The 20786-nt window shown below is 43.8% G+C and overlaps 1 protein-coding gene across 1 annotated transcript in view; it reads left to right on the top strand.

Annotated features, from left to right (window-relative positions):
* The window catches only part of LOC103605334 (BMP-binding endothelial regulator protein-like), a 39727-nt gene extending 20909 nt beyond the window's left edge, over positions 1–18818 (top strand). The window contains exons 7-8 of the mRNA XM_008589904.1: positions 13260–13589; positions 18478–18818. Of these exons, the coding sequence (XP_008588126.1) occupies positions 13260–13589; positions 18478–18818 (671 nt within the window). The remainder of the gene's footprint in view (positions 1–13259; positions 13590–18477) is intronic.
* The last annotated feature ends 1968 nt before the right edge of the window (positions 18819–20786 follow it).

Below are 20786 nucleotides of genomic sequence, written 5' to 3'. Positions count from 1 at the left end.
TATATATATATATATATATATGTATATCTACTATCATATATTACTATTTTAGAGAAAAAGAGCTACTAAATAAAAGCGGGGGGTGAATTAACAAAAATTAAACTATAGATTTAATAAAAGAGATTTCCTTTAAAGATAAAGAAGTACATAAAATAATGGAGGCCAACGAAGTATGATTTAGTAGAATCCAGGAATAATTCAGTAAGACAAATTAGCTATGATTAACACACCTGTTGATTTAGAAACATGTGCATAAACTATTACATTTAATCATCCTCCCAGAGACCTTCCGAGGGAACTTTGTTTACAGATGGTTCAGAGGCTGCTTTCAGCTTAATTCCCTCTGGATGAGCACAGTTGAGTCTACCTTGACGAAGTTTTCCTCTGTATCCAGGTCAATGGAGATGTTTGCATTTCCCTATAAAGTATCTTCTAGTCCAAGCACAGACAGACCTCAGGGGAACTCCTAATGTTGCCTAGTGAATGCTTTCAATTTACATGAGCACAGACATGTGACATCTGCCAATCACATTGTTATTAGGCAGGATCACTGCTTATCAGCATCACAAAAACACGTGGCCAACCTTGTACAGAAACAGCCTAAATCTTGAACTCTCAAATTTTGTAAGAATCCAAGAAAGTGATTGAGATAGTTGAGAGAAAAGCTATGTTTTATTATTAGTCTATCCATAATGAGCTGGCCTTTCCATATATAGAAGACTGGCGACTTATCAGAAAGAAAAAAGCAAAGCAAAGCAAAGCAAAAGAACAGAAGGATGGGCCTGATAAAACAGAATCAAGCTCTTACAGGTGCTACTAAACCCTGTAGTGGGTTAAATGTGTGAGTGAGCCCCTGGCTTCTGTCACTGAGAGAGGCAGCTGGCAAGGGGGAGGCGCCCAGCTGGGGACACCAGAGGCCACTGTTTTGCACCTGCAGCTAGCAGGTCAGTGCTGGAGGAGCCCAGGCATGTGGCTCTCTGTCCAAGTCCAAATTATTTCATCAGATGGCTATTTCTCAATTTCCTTTAGTGTTTTTTCCATCTGTTTACTCTCTCTTGCTCTCCAGCAGTTCTTCCATCATTGCTGTAAAACACATTCTATTTGGCAAGTCTTTTTTGTTCAGATTGAGTTAGAGATGGGATGACTTCCAATTTTTTAAGCAGTGCCCAGCTTTTCACAACACATTCAGGTGGGCTTATTCTGATGTCCTTTAGCGATGGCCTAAAGACCTCCTACTTTGAAATTCCTTTGTCATTATATACAGGATCCAGAGCAAATCTTTGGGCTCATTTTTTCCTCCTCTGTCAATTATGAAAGCTCTTCTGATATATGGGTTTCTAGAGTAGAGAAACCAAGGCTGAAACTACAAACTAAGGCTAGTGTTTTCTAGAACCAGAGAAACTACCAATTTATATCTTATTAAAACACAAATTCTCATACACGCAAATGTGCACACACACACACACATACGCATACACTCACGCTGCAATATGTTATGGTAGGGTTGTCAACCTCAGTATTACAATAGTTAGCTAGATAATTCTTGGTTATAGAGGGCTGTCCTGTGTATTGCAGGATGTTTAGCAATGTTTCTGACCTCTACTCACTAAGTGTCAGTAGCAACCCCTTCTCAAGTTTGCAACAACCAAAAATGATTCCAGATGATGGGGGGGCAAAATCACCCTGGTTGAGAACCACAGGCACTCCAAACAGGGGGAATGGCATGGGTGGATGCAGAAATAAACACTGCAGTACTAGTAACAATACTTACTCTCAGTGCCTGCCGATTAGAGGCAGGAGCAGAGTAAAGGTTGCCTTTCCGTTAGTGTATAAAATGACAGACCAGAAGCCTATGGGTTTAATTGAATATGTTTTTGTATTTTAATTCCCTAGCCCTACAAAAACGTTACAAAGGCATAATTATATCTTGTTAAAAGTTGCCATCTTTGCTTTGTTGCTAGGAAGCTAGAAGTAAATTTGCAGCCTACCTCTAAAGGCATGCAGTTTTTGAGTAATAAGCTTACTTCTGACTTCATTGCATATGTCCACTCTTACGTGTTTTGAATTATTTAGTATGTATGTCTGTAAGCTACTTCTAATCCTTTTTTTTTTTTTTTTTGGAAAGAAGCAAGAATACATACATACATAAATGAAATTGATTGATTGCAGAACTTCAAATACTCTAAAATTTATTTCCAGCAGTGGTGGTGTGGCGCTGTCTGTTTCTAAAATCCCATAGGATTTCTTCCTTGTTCCTGGGTTAGTCTTGGGGGTGTTTGGGAGTTCTCTCACCCCCAAGAGGAAACTTGAAGTAAATGTCTTCGGACATTTTCGTAGGCCCCTCTTTGCAATTGCTGGTGATAATGGTGAGTTACAATCCTGTCGGTAACAAGCAATGACCGAGGCACAAAACCGTTGCACTCCCTTTGATAGGGAAGTCTTGGTAGGGTTGGTCTGAGGAGCAGTGATGATTCTATCAAAATAGGAAAAGCAAAAGCCCTCTTGAAATCTGGCCTGAAGGGAGTATGAAAACCTCGGCTGCCTTTTACTAATATGGGACATTTTCTCTTCCTCCCTTTCCAACTAGAAAGAATTAAATTTAGTTTGGATGATTTATTTAAAATAAAATATTTGAAGTGAGCTGAACAAACTTTATAAAGCTTTCGTACAAGTGCTGTTTCTTGCCAAACTATGAGGCTGTAGCCTAAAGCAAGCTCGTGTGGCTGGGCCGAGCCTCACGTGACCTCGAGTTAGGTGCCAAGAGGCCACTCGCCTGTTGTTCATGGAGCATTTGGTGTACGTGAAATGTTATTTTACTGTGTGTTGGCAAATAGGAGGTGGAATCTTGAACTAAACACCCAACCGAGGTCTGAATCAGATATATCCTGTGCTGGCAGAATATCTGTTTTCAGACATGTAAATAATATTTTGTGTCAAAGTTTTCACTGATAAGAGAGGTGTGTGTGTGGGGGGGGGGTGGGATGTGTGTGGAAAGGGAGGCAGAAGAGGAGAGACTGAGATTGGGAGACTGATTACATGAGAGAATCTAATCTCTTAACCATCTACAAGACCAGAGGCGACCAAAGGCAGCCTAACCCCAGGTCTCATAGATTCAGTGAACTGTGCCTGTAGCTACCTCAGATGTAGCCGTGGGAATCCCAACCTGAGACGAAAGTTCACAGTTGCACAACACCGAGGGTACGGTGTACTGAGCACAGATGTGCACTTAATTGAAATAACCTCAACTACACGTCCCACAAGTAACAGGAAATATCCAGTTTCAGCAACTCAGGGTGTGAGGAGGCTCACAGCTGCCAGGTGACTTTTAACCCCCCACGGGTTAGTTTCCAGCTGTGCACAGCCTTGGTGTGCCTGCTGCCTGACACCACCACAGCTGGCAGCATTCATCCCAGCTGGTTTTGGTACATCTTTCTAAAGCCCTCTGGGATGTCTCCAGGTATCTCCAATTAAGCAGAGTAGCTGTAAGAGAGGAACACAACTTCATTTATTCCCCTGGGATAAACACATCGAAACAGTGATCTCGGGGCCTACTTTATGAGAACTCTCCGCTGACAGAGGCTCTGCAAATTAGTAATTCTGTATTGGAGCAAGGTTTCTGGCCTCCACGACTGTAAGCAACTCCAGGTCCCTTAACACCAAGAGTCGGTCCTTAACTCAGGAAAGCAAGAAATTTGAAACCAGAGCTCAAGATGCTTGTAGAATAAGAATTTGTGGTGTTGACTTTAGCCCTGCCAAGGAGGTGTTAAGCTCAGCAGCCACTGAAGTTTCTGCTCAAGCATCTGGATTTGGGTTTGACGCCGCTCCTGAGGCCCAGCCAGCAGACGGGGTGGCAAATAAAACCCGAGTGTACCACACACGGTGGCTAGGAGATCCCGCGTGGGCAGACGCAGCACTGGGAGGCATATGAGGAAATCAGGTTGTTTTCTGTTTTATAGCTGTTCTGTTGTTAGGGATACTGTGACTTTAAATTTTCTTGCTGTGTATTCGTGCAGAAGTGAAGGAGAAAACTAAAGTGATTGGGGATCGTCTTTCTTTCCTCTCCTGTTGTCAGGACCTACAGGATGTTAGTTCTGGGTAAAGTAGTACTCAGTAAGTTAATGTTTGGTTAGCTGACAGTCACCAGCATCCTCCTCCTCCTCAGACAGTGATTGTGGGAAGAGACGCAGCAGCAGCAGCAGCAGTAGCTAATGTTTATTCAGCATCTGCTCTGTGTCTAAACACTGTTGTGGTTGTCTCGTTTGATCTCGTTTGACTCTCACAGCCAACTTGTGGCCAAGTAATATTATTAGCTCCGTTTCACAGCTGAGGGAACTGAGGCTCAGGGGTTAGGAGGGATGCCCGAGGGTAGTGATGGGGGCTGTGTTCCTACCAGGCAGGCTGGCCCAGGGCTTGGGCTGGGATTATGTCCCTCGGCTGCCTGGCTGTTTTGTACAGTTTGGTGACCATTGCGTTTTAGAGGGGAAGGGAAGGTCTGGAGCCCTTTACGACTGGTAAGAATTTGCGATTGGAGAAGGGTGTTAAGAGGAGTTTCCAACTTAACGACGTCCTCCCCCACACACCCCCACGCCCACCCAGGAGAACCGGAGGCGCAGAGCGGTGATGGTCGGGGTGCTCGGGCTCGCTGACAAATCAGGCTGGCTTGGTTTTCCATGTCTACTCATTTCTCCAGGTTGGTTTGGTTTTTTCCCCTCCTGGCAATTTAGGATTGCTCTATTTCTGGGGGCAAGTGAAGAGCTCCCCCAATTTTCTTACTTATCAATATTAATACATTAAAAATATTTTATGCTTGAAATGAGTCTGTGTAGAATTTCCACCAGGAGTGAGGGGGAGGCAGGTTGCTCTGCCGCGCAAATGCATCACCATCTCAGCATCGTGGAATCGTGTAAGAGAACAGACCTTAACTGTCAGGTCCGCCTCCCTCTTCCCAGGCGAGGAAACTGAGGCTCATGGTAGGACTAGCTGGAAGAACTGGGATGAGGACGTGCAGTGTTTTTATTCACTTATTTATGTTTTTTACCTGCTAGCTCAGTATTCATTCTGTAATATCATATGACCTCCCTGGATTTTTGCTTCATTCAATTAAAAGTTACCTTCTTGCCTAATTTTGGAAGAATTTATTTCGTATATAAAGAGATATGTAGATTCATTATTAAATGTGTGGTGCACTGTAGCCAGGGCTGCCGTCTTGAATCTGAAGAAAGACACAAGGACCCGGTTTTGACTGAGGGTACTTGTGACCAGAACTCCTTAGTGATGGCACACCTAAAATACAGTGAAATGACAAAACAAACGAGCAAACTGTGAAAGTGAAAACTATACTCGTGGAAAATGCCATATAATAAATTGCACATCAGTGTGTGCAAAGCCGAGGCAGATTTATTCCTCTCTGGAGGTCACATCTTTGAGCAAATAAGAACAAAAGTTGCTACATTGCTACCTCTGCTGCCACCACACCTGCTCCTGTTGCCAGCAGTGACTTATGGAGTGCTGGTCATTGTCAGGCATTGTGACACACGCTCTTCACGCACTCTGCCATTTAATGCTCATCGTGATTCTGTGAAGTGAAGCCATCGCTATCTCCATTTTATAAATGAAGGATCTGAGGGTCAGAGAAATTACACAGCGTGAGGTCAGCTAATACCTGGTTCATATAGCTCTATTCTGTGGTCTCTATTGACTACATCTTTGTTTTGGAGATTTGCTTCCAAATACGTACAAGGTTTGACAACTTCTTTCTTTTGTACATGACGAGGGGCTTTTATCTGCAAGCAGTTGTATTTGCTCACCATTTAAAAACGTACCTGCGTTTATGGGATCACTTTAACCTCTTCAGTCTCTGGGGTTTACAGTAGTTTGGTTCTGACCTTTGCTGGTTAGCTGAGCGACGTCTTTCCCTTTGACGTGGAATCCATATTTAGGAACGCTGCCATCCTTTCTCCCGTCACGGTCCCCTTCCCGGTTAGTGCTCTCCACTCTCAATGGTTGTTTCTCTCCTCTGCTCTGCCCTTCCGTGTCTCTATTTAATACGCATATCTGTTCTCCTTTTAGTTTTTGCCTTTTCATCTTGAAAACTCACAGCTCGACCGCCACAGTACCCCTTCTTTAGTTAGTTTCTCATCCTGGTTTCAGATTTGTCCAAACTCTGAGATCTTTAACATACCACTTCTTGACAAGATGCTAACGTGGTAGATGCTCAGCTTCTGATCATTTCGGAGAGCACATTCTTCTTTCAAAATACTGCATTTGAGTTTTATTAACTGTTGCTAACTTTGGTTCACCAAATTACGAGTTGGGAGTTGGATGGAGGGGTTCATGGCTGTTTCCAGCCCCCACTTGTTGACTGAATTCTGGCGCCTGCATTGTCCCAGCTGCACAGGTTTTGAGCCTTAATGTTATTTCTAATACTTTTGGCATTTCTTTCCCACGTTGCTAATCAGTCGTCAAGTCTGGTGGTTGAGTGTCTCTTTGTATTGTTTTTCTAATAAATAATCTCCTTCCCCTTCCCATGGCAGCTAGACCCTCATTCTACTGCCTGCAATTAGCCTCTGTCTTTTCTTTTTCAGCCCTTTTGCATACTTCTGTGAGAACCCAAATTTGGCTTCCACGAGAACCTACACCAACTTCCTTCCCTGGTCTCTTACACAGATTCCCAAAGTTTGGTTTTAGAAAACACTAGTGCAGAGCATAGTAGTGAGTAATATTTTCAAAATAAGTTCCTATGATTAAATACTTCAGGGAAGTGCTGGATCAAGTAAATATAGATGTATTTTCTTACTGCAGAATTCTGAGTCCTTTATGTGTCAGTGTGCACGGTAAACTTTCAGGCGGGTAAGGGAGGCTAGAGCACCTCCCAAACTCATTTGCACTGCAGAGCTTTTTAAAAATTCCTACTTATTTTGGCAGAGCAACAGGCAAGGTCGATGTTTCACAGGAAACACGTTAAGAAATGTTGGTTCACTGGAATACATTTAAACATCTAAGGCTGGCAGTAAATCTCAGGCCAAGTTATTTAGACAACTAGGGTGTCTCACATCTCCTGAAGCAACTTCCCACCTGGGTCAGACTGGACCCTGCTCTTCTGAAAGCTGTCTTCTTTCCTGTGTGTCTGACTTTACCGACAATTCTTCCTTTGGCCTAGAAGGCCCCAAATCTCCATTTTATACGTCTTGTATAGACTAACTCAACTGACATTGTCTTTTCAACAAATCTACACTTTATATGTCTGTTATAGTCTTATTCAATCCTATGTTAGTCTGCAGTAGATATCTATTTGCTGGATTTGCATAGCTTTTATTATAGTAAAACTAAAAATGACTATTCTCTGAGCATGCATTATGTTCTTGGGACCTTCACAATACTATCTTTATCTTTCTAACCGTCCAGCAAAGTAGTTGTTTTTAGACCCCTATTATAGGTGAGCAAACTGAGGTTACATCGGTAGTTTGTGCATGATTTTATAGTCATGAAGTGGCAAGACCAGGATTCAAGCACGAGACTTCCTGCAAACCAGTGTGCTCAATGTTTGCAAAGCTCTAAGGTGGCTGGAAAGCCAGGTTGACTTGGAGATGTGAAACCTACTGTCTAGCTCAGGCACTCAGCTCTCTTACTTGATAAATAAAAACTTCTGGTTTAAAAAGAGGAAATATTTTAAGTTTAGAACTTGGATAATGGGCTGGCCCGGTGGCGCACTGGAGAGTGCGCCACTTGGGAGCAAGGCGGCGCTCCCGCCGAGGGTTCAGATCCCATGTGGAGACCGGTTCCCGCTCACTGGCTGAGCGTGGTGCAGGCGCAACACCAAGGATTGCGATCCCGTTGCTGGTCCCCGGTACGGGCGCGACACTGAGGGTTGCGATCCCATTACCGGTCAGTAAAAAAAAAAAAAAAAAAAAAAAAAAAAAAAAAAAAAACTTGGATAGTGAGAGTGGCAACAATTCATCTTCTATAACAGGTTTGCATTAACACTTGGTAAATTTTCAGCATTCTGGAAGGTGTTCTAGAGGACATGGATAAAAAGCTGATACATACCCTAAGCTCAGGAACTTGTAGTGTAGTTAGGGAGATGAAATAGGAACACATTAAATAAGAGAACCATATAATATAGTTTATAATGAACTTCTAGATAGGTGTTCTTCATCTGAGCTTCACAGACTCCTACAAGGGCATGGATCAGCCTTGGGACAGGATGTCTATGCACCTCTACTTTTGAGAAGATACACTTATGTGCATTTGCGGGAAGAGTGTCTACACATTCCTTCAGATTCCCAAAGAGCTCTGTGACCCCAGCTAGTTCACAAGTTCACAGGATGCTGTAGTATCAGCTGTAAAGTTTGTATTGCAAGTCATAGTTGGGGAGGCAATGGTCTTGGAGCCACGGGCTAGTGGAGAGAGATACACTTACCCCTTCCTGGCCCGTCCATACCTCCATACACACAGTAATGTTAGATTAAGTTCTGAATTTAAGAGGCCAAGGATGTAAAATCTTGCAGAAATACAGGTACCACCCGATGGAGCATCTCTTGATCCTCAGCCATGTGGGGCATCAGCTGTCACTGACACCTCTGTGCGAGGCCAGTGGCTTCTGCATGGAGGGGTTCAGGTCCTGCTGGGTCACACCACAGCCTCTTTCCTTTGGAGGCTTCCAGTGCCATGCGGGAGAACCTGGACAAACAGCGTAAAGGCTTGAGTCACGGCCAGTGTTTCTCATCGCAGCCTCCCGATTCTTGACCCAAACTTGGCATCAAGATGATCCCTGCATGACACAGTGACCCCAAAGTCCCAGGGGGCACGTTTCCCTACAATTTGTGCTGGGAAAGATTTGAAGCCATGTTTTTAAAAATCTGATTGGCTTCCTCATGGTTAGAACCCTCTGAAAATGTACTGATCTGTGTCACGGTGTGGTGTGACACGTTGGAGAGACTTTTCTCTTTGCAGAAGGAATGCACCGAGGACAAAACACTCCTTTCTGTGTTTTCAAAGCAATTTTAATGACTGGGGAAATTTTATGACATGTTAAGTGAAAAATAGGAAATAAAATTTCATGTACAGTATTATGTTAGCTGTGTTAAAATAAACACGCGCACACGCCCAGGATTGTAAACAGTGGTTATTTCTTGGTGGCAGAATGATGCGTGACCCTGTTTTTCCTTCCTTTTGCTTCTCTGGTTTTGTTTTGTTGTGTTTGCGGGGAGGGGAGTTAGAGTCTACTCAGTTTCTCTTATTTTCTTCTTTATAACCAGGGATCGTATAATTTTCCCTTAATTTTCTTTGACAGATGTTTTGCGAATAATCGTTGCTCTCAGAAGAAAGGCATTTCTTTAGAATAAACAAACATACCTGATGTGGTTAAGAGAAAAGCACTGGAACTGTGTTTTCAGAGGCAGCATGACACTTAGTTCTCTCAGCAGCCTCATTACTGTACAGAACATCGAAGCATGTATTTTCACTCAGGATTTTTACCTTTTGAAAGCAAATATTCTTATTCCAAAAGTATACATAGTCATTGTAAACGATGAAATGTAAGTGTAAATAATAATGTAAGTACACGTAAACAAGAAACGGGAAGAGAAATGTCATACATAATTCCATTACCTAAGAGATTAAAAAATGCACACTCTTAATATTTGAGTTCATATACTTCTGATCTTTCCCTGCTATGCCTATGCACTGGTATACATAAACTGAAAACAAACCCAAACAAAAATAAGATATAATGATTTGATTACAAGACTATGAAAGAATGTGCCACCAGTGGTAAACTGGCATTTTTCTCTCCCTTCTCTGACTTATGCACATTCAAACAAAGTTAGTTTCAGGATGGTCTGTTTATAGGTCTCCTCCCACCTTCCCCCTAACTATGGCGCCAGGCTTTCCAGAAGAGTGTGACCGGACATCTGGACGTCTTGGACAGCAACTTGCTTCGCTGGGTCTGCTGGAATCAAATCGTATGAGGGTGCAAAGTCCGTTCTCATCCCCTAAGTGTTCTCTAGCCTTTTCCTTTTTCAGTTAGGCAGATTTTTGTAACCCTGAGGTTCTCACTTTCAGACACTCTCCAGCACATGTATTAGCTGCTCCTGCAGGATCTGGCATAGGGACCTTGAGGTACCAAGAACAAGGGCCAAGGTTTCAGAATTACTTTAGCTCATGATACAAATGTCCCCAAATGCAGCACATAATTCTCAGGCATCTTCATAGTCATGAAATTTACTTGGCCTGTTCTGTATTGCTGTCAAAGAGAAAAATCATCCTGATTTCCAAACCCTTCCCTTCTACAAGTTAGGGCCTCTTGAAAAATATCTTTCCTGACATCCCTGTTCACACATGATCTGCTTTGCCTGGGGTCTCCCTAGATGTTCCTCATGCTTCCTGCCCAGCTGTGAGTCAGCTCCGGCTTCCCCTGGGCAACTCTAGGCAGTAGATTTTCTGTTGCTTCTTTGAGGATTTGCTTTGTCACATAATTGGCTTTATCCACCAGTACCCCGGTTTTGGCTCTTAAAAACAAAACAAAATCAGAAAAGCGTAAAGAAAAAAGAAAAATAGGGTCACTCAGCGTTCTGCCACCAAGAAATAACCACTGTTTACAATTTTGTGTGTGTGTGTGTGTGTGTATTCATTTTAACATAGTTAAGATAATTCTGTACATAGAATTTTGTTTCTTATTCTCCACTTAACATGTCATAAGCATTTCCTTAGTCATGATCATTATTCACAAACTTTTTAATGCCTAGACAATAGTTCATTTTATGAGTCTACTCAAAGTCTTAGCTATTTGTTTAATGTTAGAACACCAACTAAATATCCATTTTCTGACGGTGTATACGTGATCACCAGTAGGCGTGGAAAGGAGTACGAGGGGATGTAGTGAATCCTTGACCAATGTTAGCTGTTCCTGTGTTTATTAATGATCAGTTTGATGCAGATGTTGTCAGGACTTCAGAAGGGGCAGTGGGCTGTTCCTGGTGCAGGAGATTGCCACAGCAGAGTGTGGGCAGCAGGTGTAGGCATTCCCCGTGCCTGCTGTCCTCTGAGAGGCGATGTCCTCGGGAGTGTAACTTCAGCCCCTTTGGTGGTACCTTGGTCTTTCCAAGCTGAGGTCCATCTGTTACAAGCTCGACAGCTCAAATGCCTTGACTGATTCTGGATTGTCTTGCTGAGTAGGTAGAGTTAAGAACCTGAAAAAGCCCTTCTCTGGAATTTGGTGCATCTGATGGTCAGGGTAATATTTAGTCCTTTTGTGGCACATGGTAGTATTAATTTTGAGCTGTCATTCTCCTGATGCTATTTTGGGTGTCCCAAAGAACTGCCTTGCTCCCTGTCAACCAAAAGGCAACATTTTCATACTAGGGAGAGATTTCGTTTGTCAGAATGTGAGCAAAATGTGTGATAGGACCATTTTGAAAGTAATCATACAGAGAAAGGCCTGGAAAATACACATGGAGAGGTCGGACAGGTGGGGACATACAGAATTGGGGAGATACGGAATTAGGAAAGTGGGGGCTGGGAACTACGTGAAACAACAAACACGGTAAAATCAGGATCATAAGGAAAAATGACCAAGAGAAGAATAAGACGGAAACAGAAATGGAGGGCGGGTTCAAATGTCACTGCTGAGCTTTCCAAGCTGCTCTCCCACCTCCTTCCACCCCGAAGACAGCAGTCCCCAAGGAGTGCCATTCATAGATTCTTTAAAGTACTTGTTCATTGAAACTACCCTGCACGCCAAAAACTATTTCTCTCTTTTTTTGAGTCTCTATCAAATATTGACCAGAAAAACTAATTTAGAACAAGTAATTAATTTATTGATTCCAAACACCTGTGATTTTTATGGAGTCATATGAAATTGACATATGAAATGACATAATGTATCATAACAAAATATTACTCTCCAAACACTTTAGAAATAAAAAGCAAGTGTTTGCAGCGGGTCCCGTGGGTCCTATCAGATCAGCGGGCTCGTCCCTCCTCTGTCTTACCTCAATCCTTCCCTTAGATATTAAGAGCAGCTACTTACATGACAGCCTCATATTCTTGACCTGGCTATTCTGGTGTTGAGTGGAAATTGCTTTTTTATTACAGTTCTTTCATCATTTGGGCTAATTTTTCTAAATGAATTCCTTATTTCCTGATTGTTTGTGCCTCCTTTAGAAAGCAGATAAAATATCTCTGCATGGGAAACAAACCAATGCTAAGTTTGGTTTTAACAAAGAAACAATATTTAATTTCCTATAAAAAATCTTTCAGATGCCTCAAAGTGTAAAACTTTACTTTAGTCTTATGAATATTTGAATTCATGTTATTTCGGGGTGATGAATTCATTGGAATTTCTTAAATGTAATAAATGACGAGTTTTGTGATTTTTTTTTTATCTAACTTTAGATTTTGTATGTAGATCAAGATATAGGAAACTTGTGTTTCTGCAAAACATGTAAAAACGATCTGTGACTATTAGCTTTGTCAGTAATTTGTTTTCTAACACTGTTAAACATGTATCTGTTTGGCAATTCTATTTTTTTTGTCCTGAGTAAATATATGGGTGTTGAATATAATCATTTTATTAAAGACCATGAGTGATACCTAGAATACCTAAATTTTTTGAATTAGTTTAATGGAAATAATACCCATGTTTCGGTGTGTTGTCATTTACGTGGCTGCCATTATTTATTTATTCGTGTACTTTTTTGTTCTTGATTCTGTAGGTTATGACGTAAGACCAGTTCTTAGTTATGTTAGATCAACGCTTCATCCCTTATGTGAAGATCACAGAACTGCATCCAGGCTACAAAATAGAGATGCTCTAAAAATTCAGAGTTGTTATGACAACTTCTAAGTATAATAGCACTAGATATATTATAGGAGAATTAAATGAGATTTGGCAGAATCTTTTTAAGAAACCACAGTGTTGTTTTTTTTTTTTTCAAGTTGAATTCTCTTGGTGCATCTCTGCCAGGCCCACCCCACCCCCTCACCTGGCAGGTGCCACTGGCAGGTTTCTTGCAGGGATCCCTGATTGTTCTCTGCCCCCTCCCGTCGTGTGTGACCCCAGCAGGTTTCTTGCAGGGACCCCTGATTGCTCTGCGACTCCTTCCTTTTGTGTGACCCTGGCAGGTTTCTTGAAGGGACCCCTGCTTGCTCCCTGACCCTTCCCGTGGTGTGTGACCCTGGCAGGTTCCTTGCAGGGACCCTTGATTGCTCTGCAACCCCTTCCTGATGTGTGACCCTGCTCTTGTCTCTCTGTCCTGCAGAGCCTGGCGTTTGCACGGTGTTCGGAGACCCCCACTACAACACCTTTGACGGGCGGACATTTAACTTCCAGGGGACGTGTCAGTACGTCTTGACCAAGGACTGCTCGTCGCCTGCCGCGGCCTTCCAGGTGCTGGTGAGGAACGACGCGCGGCGCACTCGCTCCTTCTCCTGGACCCGGGCGGTGCAGCTGGAGCTGGGTGGCAGTGCCCTCAGCCTGCAGCAGCATCTCAGTGTGCGCTGGAATGGCTCGCGGGTCGCGCTGCCCTGCCACGCACCGCACTTCCGCATCGACCTGGACGGCTACCTGCTGAAGGTGACCACCAGAGCAGGTGGGCGACCGCTGCCTCCGTCTCGCTCCCCCCCCCCTTGATCCTAGCAGCCCGTTCACCCAGGGAGCCCTTGGCCAGGGTGTGCAGGGGTGTGTAAAAGGACCCTGTGGCAGCTGCAGGCCTGGCCTTGTCCCCACTTGCAGGCGAAGGCACAACCTGAAGACACCACGAAATAGCTGGACACATCTGTCCCCTGTGGAGCCTTGAGTCACACAAGTGTTGCAAGCTTCTGACATCCAGAACCTTTCCAGCCTCATTCTAAACACAGCAGCTGGAGTCTCTAAATAATGTCTCTCTCAAGTCCTGTGCCTGTATCAGGCCATGGATGTCCAGCCTGAAGTTGTCAGTGCCTCTCCCAGCTCAGCCGGTTACATGCAGTTTGACATCTGGGAGAAAGAAAGAGTGTTTCCTCGTTAGCATCTGTCCCAGAAGGGGCAGGAAGGGAGGAATCCTCAGAAGTAAGCAGCTTAGTGTCAGCGGCGTTCAGAGAAACAGGAACGTCCGCAGCAGAGGAGCTGATTCTCGCAGACTTGGTGTGCACTGGGGCAGCTTATCCCACGCAGTTGTCCTATGCCAAGGACAGTGAGGCCACCATGTGTGGGTGTCCAGATGAGAGTGGGGATGCCAGGGACCATGTGTGCCCAGCTGTCCTGTCCACTCTTGACACTGGGGAAGGATGCTCGCCAAGGTGACAGCTGGAACCATTGTCTTCCAGTGGAGGACACTCGGGATGCTTGCTCCGTTGGGCCTGGGGCACGTGGAGCTGGCCGCTGGAGCCCTCTCTCAGCATCCTGTGTTGCCCTAGGCCCACCAGCCTCTGCATGTCCACTTCATTGCAGACACACTCCCCCCTGGGCAAACTGTTCAGGGCTGTCAGGGAGCCGTGAGGCTCAAATTGCTGTCTGTTAGGTGCTACCTAAGAAAAGCATTTTAGAAGCAAAACTCAGTTGTTGAATATCAGCCCCAAGCAATGACTTCAGCTCATCTGCACATTTTATCATATCACGGGTGGTTTGGTTAGTATGGACTGGCTGTCGGGTGGGTACTGCGCTGCGTGCTCTCCTGGGGTTCTCTGTCTCCTTACGCACGCACGAGACTCTAAGGAAATCAGCATATTTCTTGCTTTTGCATTGATGAGAATTTAACAGAGCAAAAGCATCAATTGGCTCCAGTTTCTTTAGATAATACGGATACAAAAAGGAAGCATTTGATAGAGCAGGCACTTGTCAGGGACTACAGAGGGTCTATTTCTGCTGCACCTTCAGAACCCTAGTAATTGTTTCAATTCAAGCAAAAATATATTTCGATACATTGATTTTATCAGTTTATGGAATGCCAGCTTAGCTAAACAAGGGAAAGAAGCCAAGAAAAGCCCAGGGAGCTTTTAATTAGAGAGAACAGCATAGGTTCGGTGAGAGAATGTTAGGTCTTAGTGTACTGGAACATTCTATAATGGGGGAAAGATTCCCGTTCCTCACTTTAGAGAGGTGAAGAGATCTACTCATCCAACTTTAGAGTGATTTGTCCTGCTCAGAGAGTTCAGACACCTGTTCTTGTATCCCAAAGACATGGCACACTGTAGATATAGGCCCCGGGTCATTCCTGTAGAGGAGGCAACATTTTCTGGCTCCCTGTAAAATGTACACAAGATGACACATTATTGCACAGCACTAATTGGAAGCACCTTGCCTATCTGTTTACAAGCCAGCTGGACACAGTGCTTCGTACTGATATGGAAATTATTAGTCAACCGCAGCCCATTTCTTCAAGGGATCCTGGGTAGTTGAAGGTTTCTAACAGCCCAGGAGGTTCAGTACTGTTCCACTCATAGCTGCCAAAACCTTATGGAATAATTGTCCTCTTTGTCAGGATTCCACATTAGAAAAATGAGCAGCAGGATGAGGCTGCTAAGAAAATAATAATATATCATAAATACCATCATTAGATTAGCGAATTAACTACTGTAGGCTTTGAACTCAGTTTCACAATTTCTTCTATTTTTCCATCTCTCTTGCCACATTTTCATGGTGTCCTTAATACCCAACTGAACAATTTCCTGTAGCACATGAGTGACATAGGCCTTCTGCTTCCTAGGGAAGAGTTGTATTCCTGTGGGCACTAAACTTGCTTTGTGCTTATCTGGAATGAAACAATTCCATTTCCAGAAAGCAGTGTTTTCCACCCTGGTCCATATTAGAAAAATGAGCAGCAGGATGAGGCTGCTAAGAAAATAATAATATATCATAAATACCATCATTAGATTAGCGAATTAACTACTGTAGGCTTTGAACTCAGTTTCACAATTTCTTCTATTTTTCCATCTCTCTTGCCACATTTTCATGGTGTCCTTAATACCCAACTGAACAATTTCCTGTAGCACATGAGTGACATAGGCCTTCTGCTTCCTAGAGAAGAGTTGTATTCCTGTGGGCACTAAACTTGCTTTGTGCTTATCTTGAATGAAACAATTCCATTTCCAGAAAGCAGTGTTTTTCACCCTGGTCCAGCCATCTCAGTGTGAACTACTCCTTAGGGATATTTTCTTTTTATCACCTATTGATGGTCTATTTAAAATATCACAGTCTTTCCTTTGAGTGTTCTTCTTCCATAGATTTTCTTTTTCATAAGCACATGTGATCAAGAGTACTTTTTTCAAAATAGCAGCTTGAATCAAGCCTGCAACTGGAAGATGGGAAACAGGGAGGAATGGTCTTTGCCCCTGTGGTTTCCAGACTCAGCACTTCATGACAGAACCATTTAGCAGAGCAGCACAGGTGGCCGTGCAGTTCGGGTGGAATTAGGCTGTAGCTGCTTACCTAATCACAACTGGCACAGAGCAAGGTTTAGTAGCCTGAGAAAACATTGCCTACCCCCACCACGCAGCCCTGCCTCAACTCTCGGCACTTAGCAAATAATTGAAAAATATTTCCTTTCTGCCATCTGTTCACTTCATCAGCTCTACCTGAGTTACGTCAGCTCCACCTGCAAGCGTTAACACGTGGGGCACGTGGCTTTTTATTTTATTTCTGGTGGAGCCCTACATGCAATGAACTCAGAAAATACATCTGACCCCCTCCCCTTGATTTTTTGGGTGTAAAAGCTGTACAGAAAAACCATCCATTTTAAAACATTGCTATGAAATGTTGATAGATTTTGCACCTCCTCTCCCCTTTAGCGGACGGCAGCAACAGTAACAATAACAACCAAACTACAAAACAAACAACATCCATGCAATCAAATAACAGTTGTGCAAACAACAACCACAGAAAGCCCAGCTGGCGGCCTGGGGCCAGGCCACACATTGGAAGGTGAAGAACACGTTGGTAAAACGTTTGCTGGTGAGTGGGGGACACTGGAAGGCCCTTCACGGGCAGAAGGAATGTGGCTGCTGCTCACATCGCACAGGGGCCTACACTTCAGCTCTGGCCTCTGACGCTGCCAGCTCCCTCTACCCAGGTGCCCATGCAGAGAACTGGGAAACTCATCTCAGCTGCAGAAAAGAAGATCCCCAGCCCCTCAACACTTCCATGATGTTTTCATCCAGGGTGCTTATTTAAAATATCATTAGGAAGATCCATTTCCTGAATTAAAACTTGCTGGGTTTTTTGCCTTTCACTACTGTAATCAATTTTGCATGGATTTTACTCATGTAGAAGGTAAAAATATTCATGTAAACCCGTGTGTAAATGACGCGGTGATAAGCAGAAGTTGCAGAATAGGTTGACCCTCCACCATGTGAAGCCGAGCACAGGGCCGAGAAAACCCTCCACCATGTGAAGCCGAGCACCGGGCCGTGAAGGTTCTCTAAATAGAATAATGACAAAGAGAAAGAGAAAGAAAGAGCAGTGAATTACAAATTATTCTCTTACTTTGGGGACCCTGTTTTATGAATGAGATGTCATGAGTTCTGAGAAGAGGTTACTGAAAACACAGCGGGTCTGCCTCTTTCCAAGCACGTGTGGAGCACCAGTCCACTGGGAGGAAAGAATACAGTGATTGGCCTGTCCACTGCGAGCTGAATCCCTGTGAAATCAGCTGCCCAGAGTCTCAAATTTATTAGGTCGTTGTCGGTAATGACGTTGGAGCTCCTTTGGGTGTCAATTCTCAATTATTTGTGGCACTTGGACGAACAGTATTTGCTGATCCGGGAAACATTGACTACGCAGTGGCCCATGCCTCAGGAATGACTGTAAACTTCTAAAGGAGCAAATGTTTTCATTTATATGAGTGCTGTCCTTTGAAGAGGATGTATTCAGAAGCTATATACTTATTTCTTTAACGCTCTTGTTATAGCAAATAATTTGTATATTTTCCTTTGGCATTTGGGGGAATAATTACATGGGGTCACATTATTGGATTAAAAAAGTTATATTAAAGTACTATCATCTTTGTTCTTGTTATAGCAAATAATTTGTATATTTTCCTTTGGCATTTGGGGGAATAATTACATGGGGGCACATTATTGGATTAAAAAAGTTATATTAAAGTACTATCATCTTTGTTTTTTTTCCATTTCCACATTATGGTAGTCCCTGAATAAATGAAAGCACAATTTGGATCAACATAGTTACTTTTAAAAAGGGCAAAAACGTAAACCCTAGAGTAGCACGGTCAAGGAGCAGTCATGTATAGGTCAAAACTGGGGTATGTAAGAAATTATAAGGGCAAACTCTATACAGTTTAAAAACTCTAAGCCCCAGCAAGTGAGTGATTCATGTAATTTTGCACAACACTCGATGTGGTGAGATTAAAAGGTAGCCAAGAATTTGGGCAGATCCTTGGTGTTCCTCATCAGAGGAAGGTCATATGTGCTGTGGAAGGATGAGTACTTTTGGGAATTATTGGTGACTTCGGGAGTGGCTGATCTCCTTCTCCTCTTCTCCTCTAGGTTTGGAAATATCCTGGGATGGAGACAGTTTTGTGGAAGTCATGGCTGCCCCTCATCTCAAGGGCAAGCTGTGTGGTCTCTGTGGCAACTACAATGGACATAAACGTGATGACTTGATTGGTGGAGATGGAAACTTCAAGTTTGATGTGGATGACTTTGCTGAATCTTGGAGGGTAGAGTCCAACGAGTTCTGCAACAGACCCCAGAGAAAACCAGTGCCTGAGCTGTGTCAAGGGACAGTGAAGGTAAAGCTCCGAGCCCATCGAGAATGCCAGAAGCTCAAGTCCTGGGAGTTTCAGACCTGCCACTCGACAGTGGACTATGCCACGTTCTACCAGTGAGTACAGTGCTCTGGGGAATGGGTTTGGGTTACTGACCAAGGACAGACTTGACCTCGGAACAGAATGCATCACATCTCCCGGTGTACAAAACAAGGGCCCGAAGCATGAGGTCAACGTCCCTACTTCTTTCTGTTCAGAAACTGATCTCATCTTAAGTCAGCCCTACGTTATGTTCCAAACTGGGAAACTCCAGGAAGTGTTTCAGAGTTAGTGCCCCTGGCAATTCTAGGTTTCTGTGTGTCTACGCATTCACTGGGAAGCTGGTGACACCCCGGGTTTTTTCCAGGTGTTAGCTGGACTGTAAGATTAAGGGGGGCTTTCCAAACCACGGTGGTATAGGGCAGAAGTGATTTCCTAAAATGGGATCTCAAATCACTCTGGCTGCCATTGGGGGGTTGCGTGAGCTCAGTTATTACAGGTCCGAGGAAGAGTTCAGCTCCACCTCGTGGTATAGCACAGACCAGGTCTGCACATGGAAAATAGGAAGTGAGGTGAGGATCCTTTGGATCTTGGCCAACTACGAGACTTCGTGTTCAGAGTCAGAGGACAGTAGAAACAGCCCTTGAGGATGGAGGAAGGAAGGACTGTCATTAAGAACAGGGGTTCCATGACGTTTTCTAACTCTGCCTGTCTAACCTCCTTCCACACAAAGCAACTGCTTACAGTGGAGACTTGCACTGGACTTGCATGCTGACAGGCCGCGTTCGTGAGCTGATGAGTCCGGCCTGGTTGTACTTGCATCTGCTACACAATTGCATGAGTTCAGGAGCTATGGCTGCCTGTAACTTTAACCACTCTGGGTGTGGGAGGAAACATGAGACGAACACAGCCCAAAAGGCTTTGCTGAAGTGATTTGCCTGTGCCTCTTAAAATTAGAAAACTCCAGTGGTCTGAAACCACAGAGAGGTTATTTTTACTCTTTAATTGCCACCAGGATATTTCCCCTAGTTCTCATTAAATGTGATATTTTTTTATTTGATCTTTGGACATAAAAGATAAAGTTCTATAAAGCAGCTTGAAGTGGGGTGGAAAAAAGACTGTCCCTGTCATCATAAATTCCTGAACATGGTTTCATCTGCCAAACCACTTGGCTCCAAGTTATAGGTTTAGCTCTTTCAAGCCATTTTCCTGTTATAATTCGAATTCTCTGGGTTCCCTTCTTTCTCCTCCCTGTACCACCCCGTAGACTGACCCCTCTCTGTGTCTGCTGAAATTGAAGGATCTTAACGTGTGACTTGAGAGTGAGTTAAGCAGCTAGATAGACAAACCAGCCTTCACTGGGAATCTAAATACCCTCGGTTGAAGGTCTGATGGGAAGCAGTAGGGCATGGTAATTAAGAGCTTTGTGGTCTCCCAGGGCTCAAAATCCAGCCTACATGTGCACCCAGATATGCAACAGTCACCCAATCTCTCTGAATCTCAGTTTACTTACCTGGCAAGTGGGGATAATAAAAGAACCTACCCTGAAGAGTTGCTGTTCAGACTCAGTGAGATCATGACCGTGCATGCGCGTGCCCAGCACCGCGCCCCACGTGGCACATGCCCTGCGCCTGCGGGCTGCTGTCATTTCTTCCACTATTAACGAAATGACAAACAAGAGGAAGACCTTTGTTCCCCCACCCCAGTTGTGGATTTGGGTTGGACCCTTCTCTGCTTAAAATAGAACAGAAAGACTGTACTTCTCCCAGGGCCCAGCAACCTACACCTTTGATTTTTATCCCATTTCAAGGGAACGTATTAAAAACAAAAATCGGAGAACAGGCCTGCAGAGACTAGTTCCTTTCTCCAAATTTCTATTTCTTTTGCCTTCGGTGATTTATTTAGTGTTATGATCCTTGGACTATGACAGGAATATGATGAGCACCTTGGCAGAAGTCGTGAGAAACGACATTGACACACACGATGGAAGAGAATCAGGATCCTTAGGTGGCCAGGCAGACACTGCCTTCTGCCCTTTGACGGTGCTTC

Source organism: Galeopterus variegatus, unplaced genomic scaffold, assembly GCF_000696425.1.
Source record: "Galeopterus variegatus unplaced genomic scaffold, G_variegatus-3.0.2 Scaffold5746, whole genome shotgun sequence".
Lineage (NCBI taxonomy): Eukaryota > Metazoa > Chordata > Mammalia > Dermoptera > Cynocephalidae > Galeopterus > Galeopterus variegatus.
The sequence above is the reverse complement of the archived record's forward strand: the minus strand, read 5'-3'. Positions and strand labels throughout refer to the sequence as shown.